This window comes from Sus scrofa, chromosome 14 (assembly GCF_054392235.1).
Source record: "Sus scrofa isolate SSC_HxYL_T2T_F1_AM1 chromosome 14, Sscrofa_HxYL_maternal_Yorkshire_Landrace_v2.0, whole genome shotgun sequence".
Taxonomy (NCBI): Eukaryota; Metazoa; Chordata; class Mammalia; order Artiodactyla; family Suidae; genus Sus; species Sus scrofa.
Window position 1 is genome coordinate 53,695,488 of NC_139396.1, and position 20,465 is coordinate 53,715,952.

Genomic DNA, 20,465 nt, shown 5'->3' on the forward strand with positions numbered 1-20,465 from the left:
CACTTGAACTGAGAATGTTCAGTTTGCGCTCCACATAAATAACCCAGTTTACCTTCCTCACCCAAGAGCTCCCTCCCCTCTGAGGAAATCCAGCCTCTTAACCAGCTGTGTGGCTTGGGCAGGTAGCCTAAGCTGCCTTTGCCTTAGTTTCCTCATCTTTAAAATGGGAGAATCAGATTCAGTTAGTGTTAGCTAAAGTGTGGGAACTAACCCACTGATAGGATGTGAGACGATTGTTAAGTAGACCTGACATTCAAAGAGACAGACTTGTATCAGGAGCAACAGTTAGCCCTTCTCAGTGCTCATCCATTCCTTTTCATTCGAACGGAAAAGGAAAGTCTCTTTTAATACTGTACCTCCTTTAATGCCTCTCCAGCACTCGCCAACCTCCTTTTAGAACAAAGGCAGACAGCAGTGCTTTGTTTTCATTGTACTTTTATTTTAAAGACATTTGTTTATGGCATAGGATCCTCTAGTGATAAAAGGAATTTCCTTTTCAAATGGACTTTTGTTTTTTTAAAAAAAGAGGAAGGAGTTCCTGTGATGGCTCAGTGGGAATGAATCTGACTAGTATCCATGAGAACGCAGGTTCGATCCCTGGCCTTCATCAGTGAGTGAAGGATCCAGCATTGCCATGAACTGTGGTATAGGTCACAGATGCAGCTCAGATCTGGCATTGCTGTAGCATAGGCTGGCGGCTACAGTTCAGATTTGACCCCAAGCCTAGGAACCTCCATATGCCATGACTGTGGCCCTAAAAAAAGAAAGGGGGAGTCCTTGTGTAAAGGTCAGGGATGGGCAAAATTTATGTGTGTTGCTAGGGTCAGAAGGATGGTTGCTTTGGGAGGTACTAACTAGGAGAGGGCACTAGAGTATGAATATTCTGTATCTCTATCTGGGCAGTGGTTGTAAAGGTGTAAAAATTTGACCTTAAAATTGAACTTAAATCTATGCATGTCTCAATCAATAAGAAAAATAGGGGTAAACAGCAGTTCATGTAGAATAGCTATATGGCAAAATGCATACAGAGGGGTATATGTGGTCAAAGTTCAGACAGTGATGGACTGGAGAACCTTATAAGTTCCTTCTGGCTCATGTGTTCCAGGACTCTGAGTGCCTTGGAAGTCTAAGTGCCAGGGTTGCCCAGCAAGCTGATGGCAGACCATCTTGGAGCTTAGGACCCTCCCCAGGCAGTAGACACTTCCCATGGGCAATCAGTGGGGCTGTGGGTCCCATCAGAAGAGCCCTTCCTCCCTGCCCCCAGCATCTTTCTTCCTACCATTCCTGGTCCTGGGTGCAGCTCAGTCCCTGCTTCCTTTCTCTCTGCACACTGGCCTGAGCCTCAGCTGCATCTATCATCTGCTTCAAGCTCATTAAAATTATTTCTTTTTAGTTGCAAATGGGCTGTTTATGATGATCATTATTTGAATGGTCTGCGCCGGGCTCCGGGCTGTCTGTCTGCTGCTGATGGCCGGTTAATCAGATGAGTCTCCTCCCCGCCTGGGCCTGGCCCAAAGTCTGGGGCTGTGTTAATCATGGCTCCCCTAGGGCTGGGGCTGGGGGCTGGGGCCTGGGGGCTGAGTGGGAAGGATCCCAAGTTCTGCTTGATCATCAAAGAAGAAGCCCTGCTAGCTGTGTATATGCATGGTGGTTCAGACGTTTGTTTTTAAAACTCAACTTCAAACCGGTGCTGATTTACGTTTATGAGCGTTTTTTACATTCCTTCAAAATAAATACAGTGCTGTGAGCTTTTTCATTTTAAATGTGTTTATTTTAAAAGACTTGTCAATTCTGTCATTGGCTGTCTTGCTTTGTTAATGTTCAGATAGCCAATCTTTTAGCAGGAGGAGGGAGTGGTTTATAATGTCTTTGCCGGATAGAGTAAAACTCAGCAATACTCTGTCATCCTCTTATTAAGGGTGAGGGGAGGTGAGATTTTTACTGACCTGTGAAATCTAGAACTCTTAAAATCACTGATCTAGTGGGACGTTCTCTGAACTCTCAGTTTATCTAAATTAATATCAGCCAACATTTCTTGAACACTTAGTATGTGCTTGACGCTTTACACATTTACAAGCTCCCTGGACGTCCCCCTACCATGTGAGGAAGTGGAGCAGAGGCTCTATGAAGAGCAGGGTAATACAACTTTGTCTTTATAATCCACCAAGGAGATCATTCACACCTGAATGATTAAAAATGACTGTGATTTGTTTCTCAGTCCCTGTCTGAATCACTTTACAGACATGTTAATGTGTTTGCCATGTGAGATAATGTATACAAAGAGCTTAGCATGGTGCCTGCTACATGTAAGCACCCAATAGATGGTAGTTAATATTATTTACTATTATCATTGTTGTCGTTGTTGTTGTTAGCATACTTACCATAGAAATGTGGCAAGAATTCGGGGTTGAAAGGTGAGCACAGATGTAGGCCAAGTTGAGAAGAACATGGACATCAGTCCCATTGTCTGCACTTTGAGGAATGAACAGGAAAGACACCAGGAGCTGGGCTTTTGTGCAGCTGTGTTTGGGGGCCTGCTGATGTTCCCCATCTGGTCTCGCCTCTGCTTTGTCTGCAGTGCGGATGCAGCAGACAGATTTGCACCCACCAGCAGCCTGGGGGGTCGGGTGGAGGGAGTCGGTGCAGTTGAATGGCCTCATTGTCTGGTACAGCACATCAGACCGTTGGACTACCCTTCTCTGAGATTTCCTTTTGGAACCTGGGTTTGATGTTTTAAATGAGGAGTCAAAGTCCAACCCCCACAAGGTTGCTGGGATGCTGGAAGAGAGGCATTCTTAAAACATGGTATCAGATATGATCATCCAAAACCATGTGATGTTAAACCAAGTCCTAGTTTTCTTTGTCCTGTAGCAATATAAAAATCATAGCTTTCTTTTCAAGATAGATGAGAAAAACTAAGAAAAACTGTGAGCACTCTGCCGCAATTCAGATTGACCATGACATTCTAGTTCCTTCTCTCCTGCCAAGTGAGTTCTGTCCACCTGGCAGCACCACCTGATCTTTGATCAGCCCTAGTGCTGCAGATATAGATCTCTCCCTTACTCACTCGATGTTTTGGTCATGATCGATTGTGGTTTCTTTATTGGAAATTACAATTGTTTTTAAATGATGATAAACCAGAAGTCTTCTTATCTTTTCTGTTACTTTGGCAGACTGTCAGAAATTGTTTCTGTCTCTCTCCCCGTCTCTCTCATAACACCTTGTTCCACCTGACTCAAAATTCCATGGGACGTTTGGACTGGAAGCCCCTACATGTTGGAGCTGGCGTAGCCAGCACTGTGGCATAAATTGGTTTCAGCACCTTGGAGAGCAGTGCATTCACGAATCCCTTGACCCTCTGTTTTAATGGTTGCTTTTTTGCCTCAACCTTTTCGCTTCTAATCTCATGATTCTCCAAAGAGGTTAGACATTTCTCCCGAAATGGAAATTCCATCCCCAATTTCTCCCAAAGGCTCCACAGGCAGAGACACTTATCCCAGGTTTGGGGTAGGCTCTCCAGCCTCTGAAGAGTACGAGGTTTATGGTGCTGTGGTGAACTGCTACTGAGCAGATTTACCGACTCTCAGACATGATATAAGACAATTACCATGCATTTCGTCTCTTGGAGGGAAAAGGATTTGCAGCGGGTTAATAGTACTTTTATTTCATTATCTAATGGTAAAACTGTTTCATTGTGTGTGCAAGATGAATGCGTATTAGCGATGACAAATGGGGTCTTTCAACACGGTGCCGGGCCTCATCATACATATGTTAGATTAAAGAGTTCACCCTAGAAATACACTCGCATCTGCGTGTGTGTTTTTAATAAATCTGATTGCAGAAATTTATTGCATCACCGGATTTAGGAAATTATGGGGCTTGATTGCTGCAAATATAATCGGGTGATATATACAGAAATGCTCTTCGAGTTATGGTCCAGAAAAAAAGCCCATCTCAGGATGGTGCAAGAAAGCAGCAGACCACATAAACAGAGAATTTCTTGAATTATGCAAATGAAATCCATGACAACTCATGGTGAATTGTACTCCCCTTATGAAACTGCCACCATTAAAGTGAAGAAAGCTGCAAGAGGGGTGATCAAATATACATGTACGACCAGCAGACACTGTCTGTCATGTGTGAGCTGGAGCCTCCCCCACGTCCATCCTGCACTCTTTTTTTTTCCCCCTCCACGGTACGTCCTGCAAAAAACCTGGTCTGAAGCCTTCATTGCACATAAGCGGGCAAGGCTCCTTCCAATCTTTTTCTTCTGAATCCAGGAGTCTTCAATGAAATATTTCTATACTTGAAGTGAACCTTAAATGATTTACTGCAGGATACACAAAAGGTCAGCTTGCTTCTTATTGGCACCTTCATTTTTCCAAAATCTACTGAAATTAAAAAGCCATCTATATCTTAAAAGGCGTATTTATGAACCCTTAAGTGTAAGTAAGTCATAGTTGGAACAGTTCCCACCTCTGATATATGAAAGCTGTCGACAGCACTTTCTTACACTATAATATGCCCATACAATATGCCGCACTTTACTATTTTGACACGGTTTGGAGATGTTTTCCACAGTTACTGACAAGCTTATGCCATCACTCCTTTGGAAATTTAAGAGGTGGGGCAGAGGGATAGGGGAGAAATGGAAAAAAAAAAAAAAAAAAAAAACAGCTCCACCCAACTTTATGGGAGACTATTGATCTGGCCTGACTTCCGACAAGCAAAAAAGCTGTCCTGGATATTTTTTTCGGTTGCAACCCCAGTTTCGTAAATTATTCATTTGTGCCAGGAGTCAATATCCTGTCTTTTCTCAGCTTTTTTGTAAGTTAAGAAAACTTGTTCGAAATGCTGTTTTATACGATGATTAAAAAGGAAAAGGAGGAAAAAAATCTTTTTCTTTTCTCTCTCTCTCTCTTTTATTTTTTTTTATTTTTATTTTTTTATTGTTCCAGAAGGAGCTTAATTCCGTCGCTTCCGAGCTGTCTGCACGGCAGGAGGAGAGTGAACATTCTCATAAACATTTAATTGAACTCCGCCGGGAATTTAAGAAAAATGTACCTGAGGTACAGTATAGTTGCTGTTATAGAATTAACTCAGTAGGAATGCAGATTTTTCTCTGTTCAAACTATATTTTGAAAACTGTAGACATAAGTGACTAACAAGAAAAGAAGCTAATTAGCCACAAAGAAAAATTACAGCCCCCAACCTTTCGGTATTTCTTGGTATAGCGGTGCTCAGCAGTGCTGTATGGAGTAAGAACAGGACGCTTTTCCATGGAAGTCATTGTTTTTGAGGGCTCTGTAAGACATCCTTTTTTCCCCTCACATGAATGTCTAAATCAAATGCTTGGCCTTGACCACAAAGACAATTGGTCTGGAGTTCCCGATTTTATTTTGCTTTCCCATTGGCATCCGGGAGATGACGGCTGTAGACTCTAACACCCTCTCCCGTCCTTCTCTCCCTCTCTGACCCTGCCTCCCAATCCTCATAAATGGGCCTCATTCTTCCCCTTCGCCTCATCCTTTGTGGCTCCAGCCAGCAGCTTTGTCTTTCCCAGCTGCCGTGAGTGTGGTCCAGATAGTGACCAAACCCCCACAATGCTAGGAATCCCCCAGGGAAGAGACTGGAATAGACACATTTCTTTCTTCACAGGGGTGAATATGTGATTTCTTTTTCCTCTTCTATCAAGCCCCCTATTCCTTCTCAATTTTTTTTTTAAATGATGGAAATAAACACAAATAGGAGAAATGAAACCTTCTGACTCCATGTAATGTTGGCAGGGATGTGCCACATCAGAGCCATTATAGGCAATGGATACCCCTCCCACTCCCAAGCCAGCTGTGCTTCTCTGTAGTCAGCAGAGGGTTAACAGTTGAGTGCTCTGTCCTCACCTGCTCAGGTGGCCTAGATCTTGGAGGAGGGCCAGACAGGACCTGCTAGTCGGGAGACATTAGACCTGGACATGTTGACTCCACTCCGCCTGTTGGAATCACCTAGGGGGCCTGTTGCCATCTTACGGATGTGAGGGGGAGGTGGGGGCGGGCATGGAAAGTTGTAGAAGAAGTAGGCCTACCAAGGCGTCAGACCAAGCGAGCACAGAGAGGTCAGTCTCTTTGCCGTGAAATCTCCCTCACACAAGCCATAGATAGCTTTGGCTTGGTTCTCCAAGGCAAGAGTGGGAAGTAGGATCTCGTTAGCACTTGTCCATGGAGGAATTGGGTGTGAGGGCAGAGGGAGGCTACGCTGGGCAAAGGGAAGGGACTCTCAGACCTGAGCCTCTCTACTGTGTTTCGATTTCAGAAAGGCCAAGTCAAGCCCTTGGTGAGAGTGGGAGCTAAGAAAGCTTAGGGAGATTCTGAACATCCTTCTCTTCCCTCTTAGAACAGAGGACAGCTTAGTCTTTAAACCAGTCTTTCTGCCCAGAAGGAGAACCAGAAGTTTTGCCTCTGACTTTTCCGTCTCTGGGAAGCAGAGATGAAATGGCCGTGGATTTTCCCAGCCCATCATTTTGTCCTCCTTCCCCTGGGCCACGTGGGAACGCCCAGGTGATGAGGGAAATCCAGGCCAGGTTTTAAGCCTGAGTTCAGCTTACATAATTTTAATACTGCATAATTATGCAATTATGTAATTAGGAGGAATAAGTTTCCATTCCTATTATAGTCGCGCCTCTGAAAATTCTCATTTTTGGAACTAGTCTCTCCTGATGAGGAGAGTCATGCCAAGGCTTTATTTAAGAACATCATCTGGCTGGTGCCCAGCTCACCTCCTACTGGTGCCTTTGCTCATTTTCCCCCAGAGGTCAAGCAGACAGGGCAACAAGCTTCTAGAAATAGCTGGCATTGGCCCAAAGTCCCACCAACCCCACGGTGGCCCTCAGATTTGAATCCCCTAAATTCACTTGAGCGTGGAGTTGTCAACAGAGCCTGTTTGGATATCTGTTGACCTGCATTCAAATTCCACCTGTGCCGCTCATTGGCTTTGGGACCTTGAACAAGCCAGCCCCTCTCAAGTCTTCTGTGTCCCTCTCTGTAAATTCAGGGGACTGGAGATGGCTTCTGAGCCCCTTTCAACACTAACAATTCCTGAACCCAGACCAGAGTTTTCCTGTCAGTTTGTCGTGTTTTGTTTTGTTTTGGTCTATTACAGTCTTTCAAATTTTACAATAAATTGACAATATTTAGCATCTCTGATTTCACCCCAAAACTCAGATTTCCCATATCTTTTGAGACTCTTTGATAGGTCTGGCCACACAGAGGCTCCACGCCCACATGGCAGTCATCAGAAACAGTTGATCAGCTGTGTTCTGAGATTTGCCATGGGACCTCCAAGCCTGTCTCCCTCACGTCCACTTCCTCCAGCCTCCATGGACATTGGAGTTTACAACCTGAACCTAGGTCTTCATAAGTTTCCTTTTCCATGCTCAGCCTGCCGTGCACCTTATGATCAAATAAATCCACTAGGTTCACAGGCACTCACACGTTGTCCCTCCTGAAGATCCCCAGCAAACTTCAGTATATCATTGGCTCTGAGAGGCCCTGGGGGCCACAAATCATAAGCAAGGGTAGCCAGGACCCAGAAGAAGGATAGTTTCCAGGGACTGAAACAACACAACCTTATTTCATAGTTAATTTATTGATTTATTCTTCACCTAAAATACGTGTTCTCTAGCCCATCTCTTCCTTTCCTGCTTTTCTCTGCTACCCCCTTCCGTCTCTACTCTCTCGAGTCACCAGCGGGTCTTAGAAGAACCTGGAGCATTTAAGGTGGGGATCTTGAGACACTCAGTTCTAAAAGGCCTCCCTCTTGCATGCTGGAGAGAACTCATAGGAGTCCACCATGGGCACCCTTGGGTCTGGGAACCTTAAGGTTACTAGAGAGAGGCATGAAATTAGGGTCCAGAAATAGAAGGCTGCCTTCTGAAGACAGCCCAGTGTCATAGAGTTTATCAAACATTTGCAGAGCCCTTCTTCTGAGCTAGGTGCCATGGGTTTTGACCCCTCCAAGCCCCCAGAAACTCCACCTTCTGGTGAGGAATGAACCACAGCACAGAGGATATTGCTAAAATGCAAAATGCAGTCTTTGCTGAAGGGGGCAGCTGGGTAGGGAAGTAGAAGTGGCAGCCTAAGGAGACCATCCCTTGAGTAATGCCTAAAGGACAGAAGGTTTTCATGAAGGGGCTTTGGTGACATGGCCCTGGGTGTGGAGCCTCTCCAGCCTCTTCTCCAAAGAATGGCCCCTGATGGCCCACATATCCCATGAGGTACTCTGCGTAAAAGAGCATCCCATGATCAAATCCATTTGGGAAATGCTACTTCCTCTCTCCATCTCCCAGAAATCCCCAATGTGCATTATATTAAAGGCTCCAAAAAGTCCTGCAGGAAAGAAACTTGTGCTTGATGTGTCCCAGTTGGATTTGGCTTGGCACCTTCGCGTGTGTTTGTGTCTGTCGGTAGGTGTATCTATGAGGAACCCTCATGAAATTTCATGGCGTGCAGGAACCCTTGGGGAATGCTCAGTCGGGGGACAGCAATGAGCTGCAAGCAGGGGCCATGGGGATAGCCCACCTGGCACCACGGTGAACTCTTTGCTGATCTCTTTTTCAGGAAATCAGAGAGATGGTGGCTCCTGTATTAAAAAGCTTCCAAGCTGAGGTAAGACCCAAGGCCCATGGCATGTCACAAAAATACTCCCCAGTTCCCTCTCCTATCCCACTTGGAGTTGCCAGAGGATGCCAGCAGCTCTGGAAGCTTGGGGGAAACTTCCTCATTGCAAACTCTGCCCCATGCCCTCCAGATCCGCCTTTGGTATCGCGATGGACTGTCTCTTCTGTTTGGTGGAATTCCTGCCTGCTCTGAAATCTTCATTACCACCCACCCTCTGAGTGTATAAAATCTACACTTTCACATCCTTTCCTGCCAGCCCATTGGGCCCTAGTTCCTTTGGCAGCAGCTAAGCTGTCCTCAGCCAGTTCTCTTGCCTTCTTGGGGCCTGGGGATGGAGCTGAACCTCCCCTGTTTCTCCTCTTTACTTGACTTTGTGATGAGAATTCGGAGAATGTCCACCTGTCTGACTGGCGCGGGAGGTAGGCTAGGAAAAGAACAGAATTATACTGAGTCAGGGGAGCGGAAGAAGGGAAAGGCCTCTGTCTTCAGGGGGCTCTTCTCGGTCTTCCCAGGGATCCAGGCAGGACCCTGGAAGGATCGGCCCTTCTCAGACCTGGCTGGTGGAGATGCATTTTAAGTCTGTCCTCCACCAAGGGCCACATTGCTTTAATCTGTCTCTTTGGAACCACGTAAGTGCATAAGGCAATATTAAAGTAAACGATAACCGGATTTACACAAATGTCGCTGATTTCCATATTGTTCATCTTTTCATTTTATTACTGAGTTGACTTATGTGCTTATTTATTTATAGGACTGTCCTATATTGATTCATTTGGTTGTGAAGTGCCTGAGCTGGAAGGGGGGCAGGGAAGCTAGAAAAGACCAATCATGTTAGGAATGTGTTGTTACGGCTTTGTGTTTTTAAAAAGGGTGGTCCCCATCTGTCAGCTCACGGTCCTGTGAGAAGCACTCAGCACACAAGCCCTCTCAGGCAGCTGATCCCTCTGCCCAGCCCAAAGACAGGCATTGAGCATTGTGTATAGAGGCGTCACTTTCTCAGCCGTTCCCTTGCTTGGGTTGGTGTGGTGGGGCTACTCTTGGTCACTTAGAGCCTCAGTTTCCCGGTCTGTTAAAGGGAAATTCAGATACTACAGCTCTTTTCATGTTGTTTTGAGAATTAACTGAAATATAATGAAAGGAAAGCGTTTAATGGAATGCCTGGCATAGAGAGCTACAAGGGAGTGAAGAATAGAGACTCCAGAGGCAACCTGGATTTGAATCCCGCCTCTGCCAATTACTAGCTGTTTGACCATAGGCAAGTTACTTGACCTCTCTGTGCCTCTGTTTCACACCCTATAAAATTGTGTAACACTTATGCCTATTTCATATGGTTATGGTTGAAGAAGAACAAAGTTAATATACCCCTGGAGTGCTTAGAACATTACCTTACATATTAGAAGTCTTATTATTTTATTATTCCTCTTATCAGACACCTTCAACAAGGTTTATTTGGTCTCTGCTGTGCCTGGGATGGGGTCTGCCTCTTTCCTAACTAGGTGTTTAAGGCTCTTTGTCTAGAAGAAGGGGGTTCTGTCCCTGTAGGAAGAAGGCACAACTTATGTCCTCTTTTCAATAGGAGAAAGAGTTAAACATTAGATTTTGGCAATGCTCCAGAGGAGATCCAAGTGCAGCGTGGTAGAAAGCACATGCGACTCAGACTCAGATGAGCCTGGCTTGAATCTCAGCCCTGCTGCTTACCCTAACTGTGTGGCCTGGGGAGAGTTCCTTAAGCTCTCTGAGCTGCAGCTTTCCTCTTCTGGAAAATGAGACTAACAGTAAGGATTCTAAGAACTAAGCAGGGTGGAGGCAGTTGACATGGTACCTGGCACACAGTTGGTGCTCAATAAGTGCGGGAGGAGAAAGAGTCTTTCTTAGTGAGGCCAAAAGACACAAAACCTAAATTGTCATTTCCAAACCCACTGGCGTATTGAATAGACACTGTTTCAATAGCTGGGGAATCTTCAAAGAACTTCGTTAATTTTCTTAAGAGGGTTTTACATCGTCCCTTTAATGTACCAAAAAGACTACATTTGTCTGGAGTTTTATTCCCCAAACCCCTGCTTTCCTCATGATCTATTGACTAATCCATTCGGCCGCCATGTCCCTCCCCGCGCCTCAGGGGAGAAGCGCCAGCAAAGAAAGGTGTTAATAAAAAGCATCTTCTTCGTCCAGAACAAACTGCACACGCACAGGCCGTTTATAATCCAAATTTGATTTTCATTTTAATTTTTTTAATGAGAGCTCATCCTTTACGCTGCTTCCCTCTTATGATCCACTAGGCTCTGGGCTCAGAGCTGAGGATTCCCAAGTGGGCATTAATCACCTCCCAGGAATATTCCCTGAGGCAAACACCTTCCAGAGTCACATAAACTAACCCATAAAATGCAGCAGCTGAATATCGTACTGTCATTCCTTCTTCCCCAGCGCGGGCCTCTTGTTGAAATATAACATGTTCAAGTTCATTCCTTAATTTCACTCCACCAGCCCTGGTGTATACAGAATCTGGGTGTCCTTTTATCTTTTCATACTATGTATGTATAGGCTGTTTCTTCCTTTCTTTCTTTCTTTTTTTTTTTTTTTTTTTTTTTTTTTTTTTTTTTGAGCTGGTTGGGGGGGGGCGGGGGGCGGAGAGGAAGTGAATTTGCCCTGCTGTGAATCAAGGAAGCTTTTCCTCCCCGCCTTGATTGCTTAAAGGACAGTCTTGATTCCTCCTGCTCAGGGAAACAAAGACAGCCAGAGAAGGTGGCTTAATGGAGACAGCTTGAAATGGCCAAAGTTTGAATATCCTTGCGCGCAGAGAAAAGAGCAAGACGAAAGCCCCGCTAATTACAAAAGTTGCTTTATGAAAGATAATTCAAAGCAATAATTTAGCAAACATAATCAAGTCGCACAGATGGGGTTGTTGATGGATGGATTGCAACATGCAATTAGCAGTTCTCGCAGTTACATATCATTAACCCTCCGAGCACAAAAATTATTTTCTCATTATTAGTTGAAAAGGTAAAATTAAGCTGACTAGACAGTAAAGGAACAAACTACAATTAATTACCTTCATTTATTACAGTCATTATTTTAAACTTATTTTTACTTGGAGAGAGAGATGAAAACATCTAAATTAAAAGTTTTGTTATGCTAAATCAGAGGTGAAACTTTTCTAAGGAGTGTGTGCTGTGGCCCAGCCAGAAGATAACAAGGCCACTGATGGGAAATTTTTTTTTTCCCTGCTTCCTTCTAACATGAAGGATATGTGGGCTGCATGGTGGAAAACCCTTTCCATTGAGTTGGAACAGACACGTTCACCTGGGCCTGATTGAAACACAGCAGGATGGGGACCAAGGAGGCTGACATGGCCTGTGACCCCCAGGGGAGGCAGGAGAGTGTGGTGTTCAGACATCCAGGGTCTAAGTCCCACCCTAACACTGCTTATGTGACTTTGGCAAGTGATTTCATGTCTCTGAGCTACTGTTCTCATTTGTAAATAGGGCCCACTGATCAGATTGCATGAGGTTCAGTGAGCTTCTCTGTTGAGTGGCTAACAAGTCACTTTTCTCATTATGGTGGGTGTGTTTGGTTGCTGAGAATGTTCCCTCTGTCCTCTCAGGGTCAGAGGGAGATCATGTGATGGGCTCACCTTTTAGGAGCTTAGTGAGGGCGCCAAGATGCCACTTACCAAGAGGTGTATCAGATCATTAGTTGAGTCCATGCAATCATTTATTCACTCAACAAACATTTATGAGTACCTGCTACATATGAGGCAGTGTACTAAATACTTGGTCCAGTGAGGGTCACAACCTGACTTCTCTTCTTGGTATAAGGGAAGGCAAGTGTTTTGCCATAACTGGAAGGGCCACCCTTCTACTTGGTGCCTTGCAGGTCCACTCAACAAATACTTGTATGGTGTATCTAGGAGTTCAGTGCATGTGATTGAAATGACATCCAAGAGTCATGTCCTTCCCAGAGATTCCACTTGTTTGCTGGACTTTACATATTCACACCGTCCGTACAATGGCTGCACATCTGCCTTCCCCCATCAAGAGATGAAGACGGAGTTCCCGTTGTGACACAGTGGAAACAAACCCGACTAGTAACTGTGAGGTTATGGGTTTGATCCCTGTCCTCGTTCAGTGGGTTAAGGATCTGGCTTTGCCATGAGCTGTGGTGTAGGTTTTAGACACAGCTCGGATCCTGAATGCTGTAGCTGTGGCATAGGCCAGTGGCTATACTTCTGATTCGAACCCCTAGCCTGGGAACCTCATATGCTATAGGTGCGGCCCTAAAAAGCAAAAAAAAAAAAAAAAAAAGAGAGAGAGAGAGAGAGATGGAGCCTGTGTCTCCAGCCTTTGAATCTGGGCCTGTTTCTACTTCAACAAATAGACATGGCAGAGGTGACCCCATGCCTATACCAAGCAGAGGCCTCAGCTAGTCTTGTGGTTCCACCTCCTGCTTCCTCCAGCCCAGCTTTCATGTAACAAATGTGACTACCCTGAGATGCCTGCTGTGAGAAACCCTGGGGGATGGGACTCCATGTGGGGGAGACAGGCCAGGAACACCAAGGCACCAGATGCGAGTCAGGGAGCCATGCTGACCATCCAACCCCATGTTGGTATCCAGTCGCCATGTGTCTGTGACCACCTGAGAGATGACGAGAGAGAACCACCCTGCTGAGCCTGCTCAACCCCCAGGACCATGACAGAGAAGTTGTTTTGAACACTGCATTTTGGGTGGGTGGTTAAACAGCGCGAGGTGATCAGAACACGCAAATTTACAGAGCACCAATTCTTTCCTCCCGCCTCCCCACTAATACTCTCCTCTCCTCACCCTCTCCCCTCTTTCCTTTTTCTTCCACCTTCTTCCTTTTCTTCTCCACCTCCTGGCCCCTCTCCTCCAGCCTTCGCCAGATCTCAGCCTTCTCATTTTCCCCGGCACCAAGTTCTTAGGTCTCTATCTCTATGCAGAGCTTTCTCCCCTCCTGATTCCAGAGGGAGGGTGATGGGCTCTCCTGAGGCAGAAGCTGGGGCACACAGATGGCACGCCGCCACCTCAATTTCATGCCTGGCATCGCCCTCCAGGGGCCTAGGTAGGCATGCCAGCAGTTCTGAATTCTGGTCTCTTCTCCTTTCTGTCTCTTCCAGTGGGATTGGGCTGCATCTACAGGACAAATCCCAGTGGCTAAAGGGAGTTGAGATACAGTTGAGGTTCTGTCAGGGGAGGAGCAGAGAGGTAATGTTGAAATAGGAATTTGCAAGAAAAGAAAAAATGAGGTCTGAGAGTTCCCGTTGTGGCGCAGTAGAAACGAATCTGACCGGTATCCATGAGGACATGGGTTCGATCCCTGGCCTCATTCAGCAGGTTAAGGATCCATTGTTGCTACGCTGTAGCGTAGGTCACAGCTGCAGCTCAGATTCTGTCCCTGGCACAGGAACTTCCATATGCCGTGGGTGCAGCCAAAGGAAAAAAAGAACAAAACAGCAAGTTTTATATATCCTTAGTTGAATGTGTTACCTTCTACTGTACCATCTGTAAAATGGAGTGAGGACACATGGACAGCCTGGACAGATGCATGTGGGTTTGGGGGTGCCACTTGGTTAGAAACATGGGACCTCGTGACCTTCTGTGTTCTAAGGCATTCCCCACCCTTCCCCACAGGCCTCACCTACCTAGCCAAAGGTGTCTAACACAGTCTACCAAAGAGTCTCTCTCACTTTCAGGTAGGCAGAGAACTGGACATTCTTTCTTTTGCCCCCATTCACCTGCCAGGATCCTGGGGACTGATCAGACAGGCCAGACCAACAGGGGACAAGAAGACAGAGCAGAAGCCAGGGCACTTGTTGTGTGCCCTCTTGATTTAGACATCACTGAGATGCCCACTCATCTCATAGTTGCCCACTCTTGTCAGTTAATCAGCAGCCAGGCTTGGCCCTGCAGGGGGGCCCTGCCTTTGCTGGAGAAGTCTCCTGAAGTGACTTTTATTGCATATCTACTATGTGCTAGACTCATTCTAATGATTATTTTGTGTGTTCTTCATATTTCTGTCGAGGGGAAGTTCTATTCCTTATCCCCACTTTATAGATGAGGAAACTGAGGCTCAGGGGAGAGAACTAACATCCATTTAGTACCTGAGGCAGGGAGAGAACCAAGGGGGTGTGAATTTAGGCCCAGGAGGGTGGTGTGATTTGGAGAAAACTCTTAGGGCAGAGTTCCAAGGTCCATGGGCCCCTCCACCATCTGACCCCTGCCAGCCTCTCTCCCCAGCCAGCCAACAGCGTGGCCTGTTCCCACTTAAAATGTTGAATCTGCTGTTCTCTCTGCCTAGAATGGGCCCCCTGTACCATCTCTTCGCCCAAATTAACTCCTTTCAAATGTCAGATCCTTAGGAATGGGGAAGTTCCTCCTGACCCCTGGTCAGACTTGGAACCCCCATCTTTTACAGCAAGGCCCCCCTGCTTACCCGGCAAGCCACTTAGCATAAATCATCTTGATGAGCATCAGATCATTCAGGGCCTTGAGGCTTTGGCTGTGACTCTGACTGAGGTGGGAGCCATAGGAGGCTTTAGAGCAGAGGAGGGACTGGCTCTGACTCAGGTTTTAATGGGATCCCTCAGCCTCTTAATCCCTCTCATAGGGGGTGGGGCTGGCCTTTCAGAGGTGACTGCCAGGAAGAGACTATACCCCTCACACCCCCTACCTACCCCCACACCCCTACCCAGGCTCCTGCTCTCTGCCACTCTCAATGCCCAGAACCTAAAGTCATCATCTGTGTCCCCATCTGTCCCAGCCCCAGACACTGAGGACTCCCTGCTTCTCCCTCACAGGCAGCTGTGGGTGGGGGAGGGGCTTCTAACCCAGGACAAGATCCTCAGGGGGTCAGTTCCTGTTCCTGAAGCTGAGCTGCCTGAGAAGAGCACGAGGCGTGGGGGGTGGTTCACCACTCAGATCACCTGAGACAGGCTCCTTCCTCCTTCCCGGCCCCGAGCCTCCCACCCAGCCCTGCATGCTGCATCCTAATTTGGTCCCTGTGCTCCCCTCCTGTTCTGCATCTGTCTGCAGGACTCTGGCCCTTCTTTTTGAGCTGAAATTTAATTACAGGATCTTTTTTTTTCTTTTTGCCTTTTAACATTATTTGCTTTTTCAGCTGTCTTTGATGTCATAATTCTCTTAATTCCTAAATGGCCCTTTCTCTGTCACTCCCAGCACTGGCATGACCATCTCTTTGTAAGGGACTCCCTTGGGGCCACATGAGACATGCACAGTCTTGACCAACTGGCAAGGCCAGGGAGAAATGGCCTCGCTAACAAGTGGAACCCACCAGGAAAGATAAGCAGGGGGAACAAGCGTGGGCTTGGAGCCAGACTGGCACAGGATTGCATCGTAGCTCATCCACTTCCTAGCTGTGTGATCCTGGGCAAGTCATTTAACCTCTCTGGGCCTCAGGTTCCTTGGCTTTTAAATGGAGATAATAATAGTACCCGCCTCACAGGGTCGATGAGAGGGTCAAATGAATTGATACTTAGAAAGCCCAGCACATAGTGAGTGCTCTTTGAACATTAGTCAAAGGTCCTAACTGATGAGCTAAAACTCACCTCATCACATTTATTCTTCCCACTAGCCCGTGAGGAAGCTTCAGCTCTTACCCATTCTCAGGTTAGGTAAATGAGGCTCAGCACCCAGCATGTGGCAGTGGGTGGCACTTCAGGCTGGGACACCAGCCAGCACAATTTATCAAGCGTTTAGCAGCTCCTCTCACACGTCACCACCTCTCAACAACATGGCGAGAGAGGCACCCTGGTATCATCCCTTTTTACAGGTGAAGAACTTGGGTTTCAGAGAGGTTAAACGGCTTCCCTAAGCTCACACAGCTCTTCACCAGCAGATCAGAGGCTGGAAGATGCAGCCCTCAGCTCAGAGGGCTGAACAGAGCTCCTCAAGGAGCTTGGAAGGTACAGGAGAAGCTGAGAATGTAGATTCTAGATTGGGGGCCTGAATTGGACACTTGCAGGTGGGTTAGGGGAAGGCCTCTCCCTCAGCCGGATCTGTGCCTTTTAGATGCGCTGAGCTTTTCCAGGGAGAATCCATCAGAGAAGCCCAGCCCCTGCAGAGAACTGGGATTCAAACCCAGGTCTGTATACCCAGCCTGGGACTTGGCATATAGCAAGGGCCCAGTGAACAAGGTGTCACTTGCAAAATGCAGTGAAAAGGACCTCTGTTCACCCTTACTGTCCCGGGTTGGCACACTTGTGTACACATTCCCAAAAACCCTCCTCTTTGATGACCTAATAACTTTGATGGTCTCCTTGGCTCCCATCACCCAGTCTGGCCCCTCTGGCTTTGCCCTGCCCAGCTTGGGGTAAAACTTATAAGGAGCTGAACATCCTTCTGAATTTAGTATTAAGAACCCGCCAAAGCATCATTGAACCTGTCACGCCATATTACAACCAAATTAAGAACTAGCAGCAATCCTCTTTCATTCGGTATCATATGCCTTATAAAGTAAATTATTAATGCTTTTTCCCCCCAGTTAAGCAGTTATTTGCAGTTGTTCCGGGTATTTCTCATTAGAAATAACATCATCTAAAGAACGATATTGATTGATTTTTTTAATCTTGGAATCATGAACGTGAACCACATATTTATATGACATTCCCTTTAACTAGAATTCTCGTGCTTTATTTTTATATTATTGATCTTTTTGACACGAATTGCTTTTTGGCCTTGTGCGCACGTTGTAAGCTTCCCGCCTGCAGAGGAATGGGCCGGCGTCTGGGCCGCGCTGGGAAGAATGATCGCTCCGGCGGCATGGCGGTAACATTCCCGCACATTTAACAACAATTAGTCTATGCTGATGCCATGGTAGGCTTTCGTGTATGAAAATTTACAAGCCTTTTAATGGACTGCATTATGGAAGGCCATGCGGGGCCCGTCGGTGGGGAGACGAGGCCGCTGGGCGCGCATCCATCTCGTGCCACTGTCAGCTGAGTGTCTCTCAGCACTGGCGTCTGCCTGAGGGCGAGCAAAGCAGACGATACTGCGAGAGCCAGGACACCAGCATGGGACAAGGAGCCATTCTCACAGGCATCCGTGCATCCATGCAGCAGCTGTTTCTTGAGCACCTGCTGTGTGCCAAGCAGGTCTGGGTGCATGAGCACCACTGTGTGCTAAGCACCAAGCGTGAGGGGGGAGCACACCTTATTCATCCAGCTCCCTTGGGGTGGCGTGGAAATGACATAAGCCTGGAGCCACACAGACTTGGGTTCCAATCCCAGCTCTGTCCTTTGCCAGGGTTCTCCGTGAACCTTGGTTTCCCCAGCTGCGAAACGGGAATGGTAACAGCCCCTCCCATGGAGGGAGGCTGGGAGGATTCATGCAGGTAAAGAGCTTGATTAGGCATAAGCCTTCTAGAAACGGAGCCTTAGGATCATGATTTAGTGTTGTTGCCCCTTGCCCTCCAGCCAGGAACCCTGGAATCCACATGCACACTCCCACTTCCCTTCCAGTTCCACTGAGACCTTCACTCTCAGCAGCAGACATTTATGTGGTACCTGCTGTATACCAGGGTGAGTACCAGGTTCCAGCAGCTCCATATACTGTTTCTGTCCTCATGGCACTCACAGCCTAATGAGAGAGACAGCCGGCCACACACCCCTCGGTGCCAACGACAGTCGCAGTTATGATGGAGTTTCACGTGGCCAGGATGTGGGATGGAAGAGATTCAACCAGCCCACCCATTCCCTTATTCAGAAACTATTTCTAAAGCCTCTGCTATGTGCAGATTCCGTGTGGGGCTCTGGGGATACAGCAGGGAACGAGACCGTCAGGGCCCAGTGCCTGGGGTGCTGAGTACAGTGAGAGACATCCGTGTTTGCAACATGCACATCAATTATTTGAAGGACAGTTCAGTGCAGTGGTTAGGAGCCAGTTCTAGAGCTGGACTGCCTGGGTTCACATCCCTGCTCTGCTACTTACTAATTGTGTGACCTGGGGCAAGTTCTCTCTGTGTGCCTTGATTTCTTCATCTGTAAAATGGGACTCATAATAGCCCCTTCTTTATAAGGTGAGTGTGAGAAGCAAGTGAGGTAAAGATGTAAAGGCTTAAAATAATGCCTGATGTAAAGAAATCAGAGTCAGAGGCTATGATTATCTTGATTATCGCAATGATTATGGTTCTGAAATCATCCCGCAGTGCATTAACTAATTATGGATATGCTGCTGAGGCGTTTGCCCTCCCTTTGACCTAGCTCTGAGGCAGAGGGCTGGACTGCATGACCCCCTGCGGCTGTTGCCCAGGGAATCGGGGAGCTCTGGCGGGCCATCCCCAAGTTTAGGTACCAGAGAAAGAACCTTCCAGGTCTTGGGCTTCCTCTATGAGGTGGGCCCCTTAAGAGGCTCTCAGGCATCCAATATCACAAACCTTCCTTATCAGCAGGAATGAGGCTCAGAGAGGGTCACACAGCCGGAAGAAGAAAGGGCCTGAGGCTATTTCAGATCCATGTAATCCCTTTACCCAGAGTGGTCCCAATCAAGCGGCTAGAGAAGGAAGCCAAAGATGCTAGATTTGGTGTCTCAGAAAACCAGGTCCAAGCCCCACCACTGTTCCATAGCTGCACAACTTTAGGCAGGTCACTTCCCCTCCAGCCTCAGTCTCTTGTTCTGTAAAATGGGTTCTTGCAATGCCCACCTTGTTTATCCCTGTGGATGGGCATGAGAAGCCCACTTGATCACCCAGCCTTCCTCTTCTGCTTTGCTATTCAGAGCACAGTCCGTGAGCCAGCAGCATCCACATCCCCTGGAAGCTTGGTAGAAATGCAGTCTCTTTGGCTCCTCACCCCATCCTCCAGATCTCCTGGACTGCAATATGCAGTTTAACACGGTCCCGGGTAAATCAACTATACTTCAGCTTTTTAAAAAGAGGTCCCCTAGTAATTTGGTAATTCGTGTATACATTAAAGTTTGAGACACTCAACCTGAGGGCCCTGGCTGCCCCGTGGAATCTCCTGAGGGTTCTAAAAACTACTGAGACCCAACTCGCGCCCCAGAGTAGCAGGCGTTCTTGGTCTGGCATGAGCCTTGGGCATTAGGATTCTAAAAGCTTCTGCTGGTGCTTCTCATGTTTGAGATGCTCTGCTCTAGGAGCTCACCATCTAGTGGAGGAGACAGACACATGGAAATAACCAGCGGTATGCTAGTAAATGAGGAGCAATGGGCTGTCTGGGGAGCCCTGATTTCCGTGGTGTCAGCAGCGCTCCCACCATGGCCAATTTCAAGCTGCCAGGGGTGGAGTTGGGAAGACATGTGCGGTCGCATCTTATGTTAGCTTTTCCACCACACAGGCACAATAGCTGTGCGTAATCTCAAAGCACCAGGAGTAGCAATGTATTGCCAAATAATTAGGAAGTGATAAGTACTGAATATGCCTTTCCTTTTTTTTTTTTTTTTTAGGTTTTTTGTGGTATGACACATAGCATAATATTTACCACCTTACCCGCCTCTAACTGTGCAGTTCAGTGGCATCACTTGTGCAACCGTCACCACCATCCATCTCCAAAACTTTTTTTTATCTTTCCAAAGTGAAACTCTGTTCCCTTTAAACAATAACTCTCCAGGAGTTCTTGTCGTGGCTCAGTGGTTAACGAATCTGACTAGGAACCACGAGGTTGCGGGTTCAATCCCTGGCCTTGCTCAGCGGGTTAAGGATCTGGCATTGCCACGAGCTGTGGTGTGGGTCGCAGACACGGCTCGGTTCCCCTGTTGCTGTGGCTGTGGCGCAGGCTGGCGGCTACAGCTCCAATTCGACCCCTAGCC

General features: G+C 47.1%; 1 protein-coding gene across 46 annotated transcripts in view; it reads left to right on the forward strand.

Annotated features, from left to right (window-relative positions):
- CUX2 (cut like homeobox 2) overlaps nt 1–20,465 on the forward strand; it is a 296,127-nt gene that overhangs the window by 179,859 nt on the left and 95,803 nt on the right. For 31 of the 46 annotated variants that reach the window (XM_084996003.1, XM_084996016.1, XM_084996011.1 and 28 more), the window contains 2 exons: nt 4,959–5,069; nt 8,610–8,657. The exons of 3 other annotated variants lie outside the window; for them this stretch is intronic. In XM_084996003.1, the coding sequence (XP_084852129.1) occupies nt 8,622–8,657 (36 nt within the window). In that variant the 5' untranslated portion in view covers nt 4,959–5,069; nt 8,610–8,621. The remainder of the gene's footprint in view (nt 1–4,958; nt 5,070–8,609; nt 8,658–20,465) is intronic. 12 more of the 46 variants (XM_084996022.1, XM_084995999.1, XM_084995996.1 and 9 more) reach the window with 3 other exon arrangements.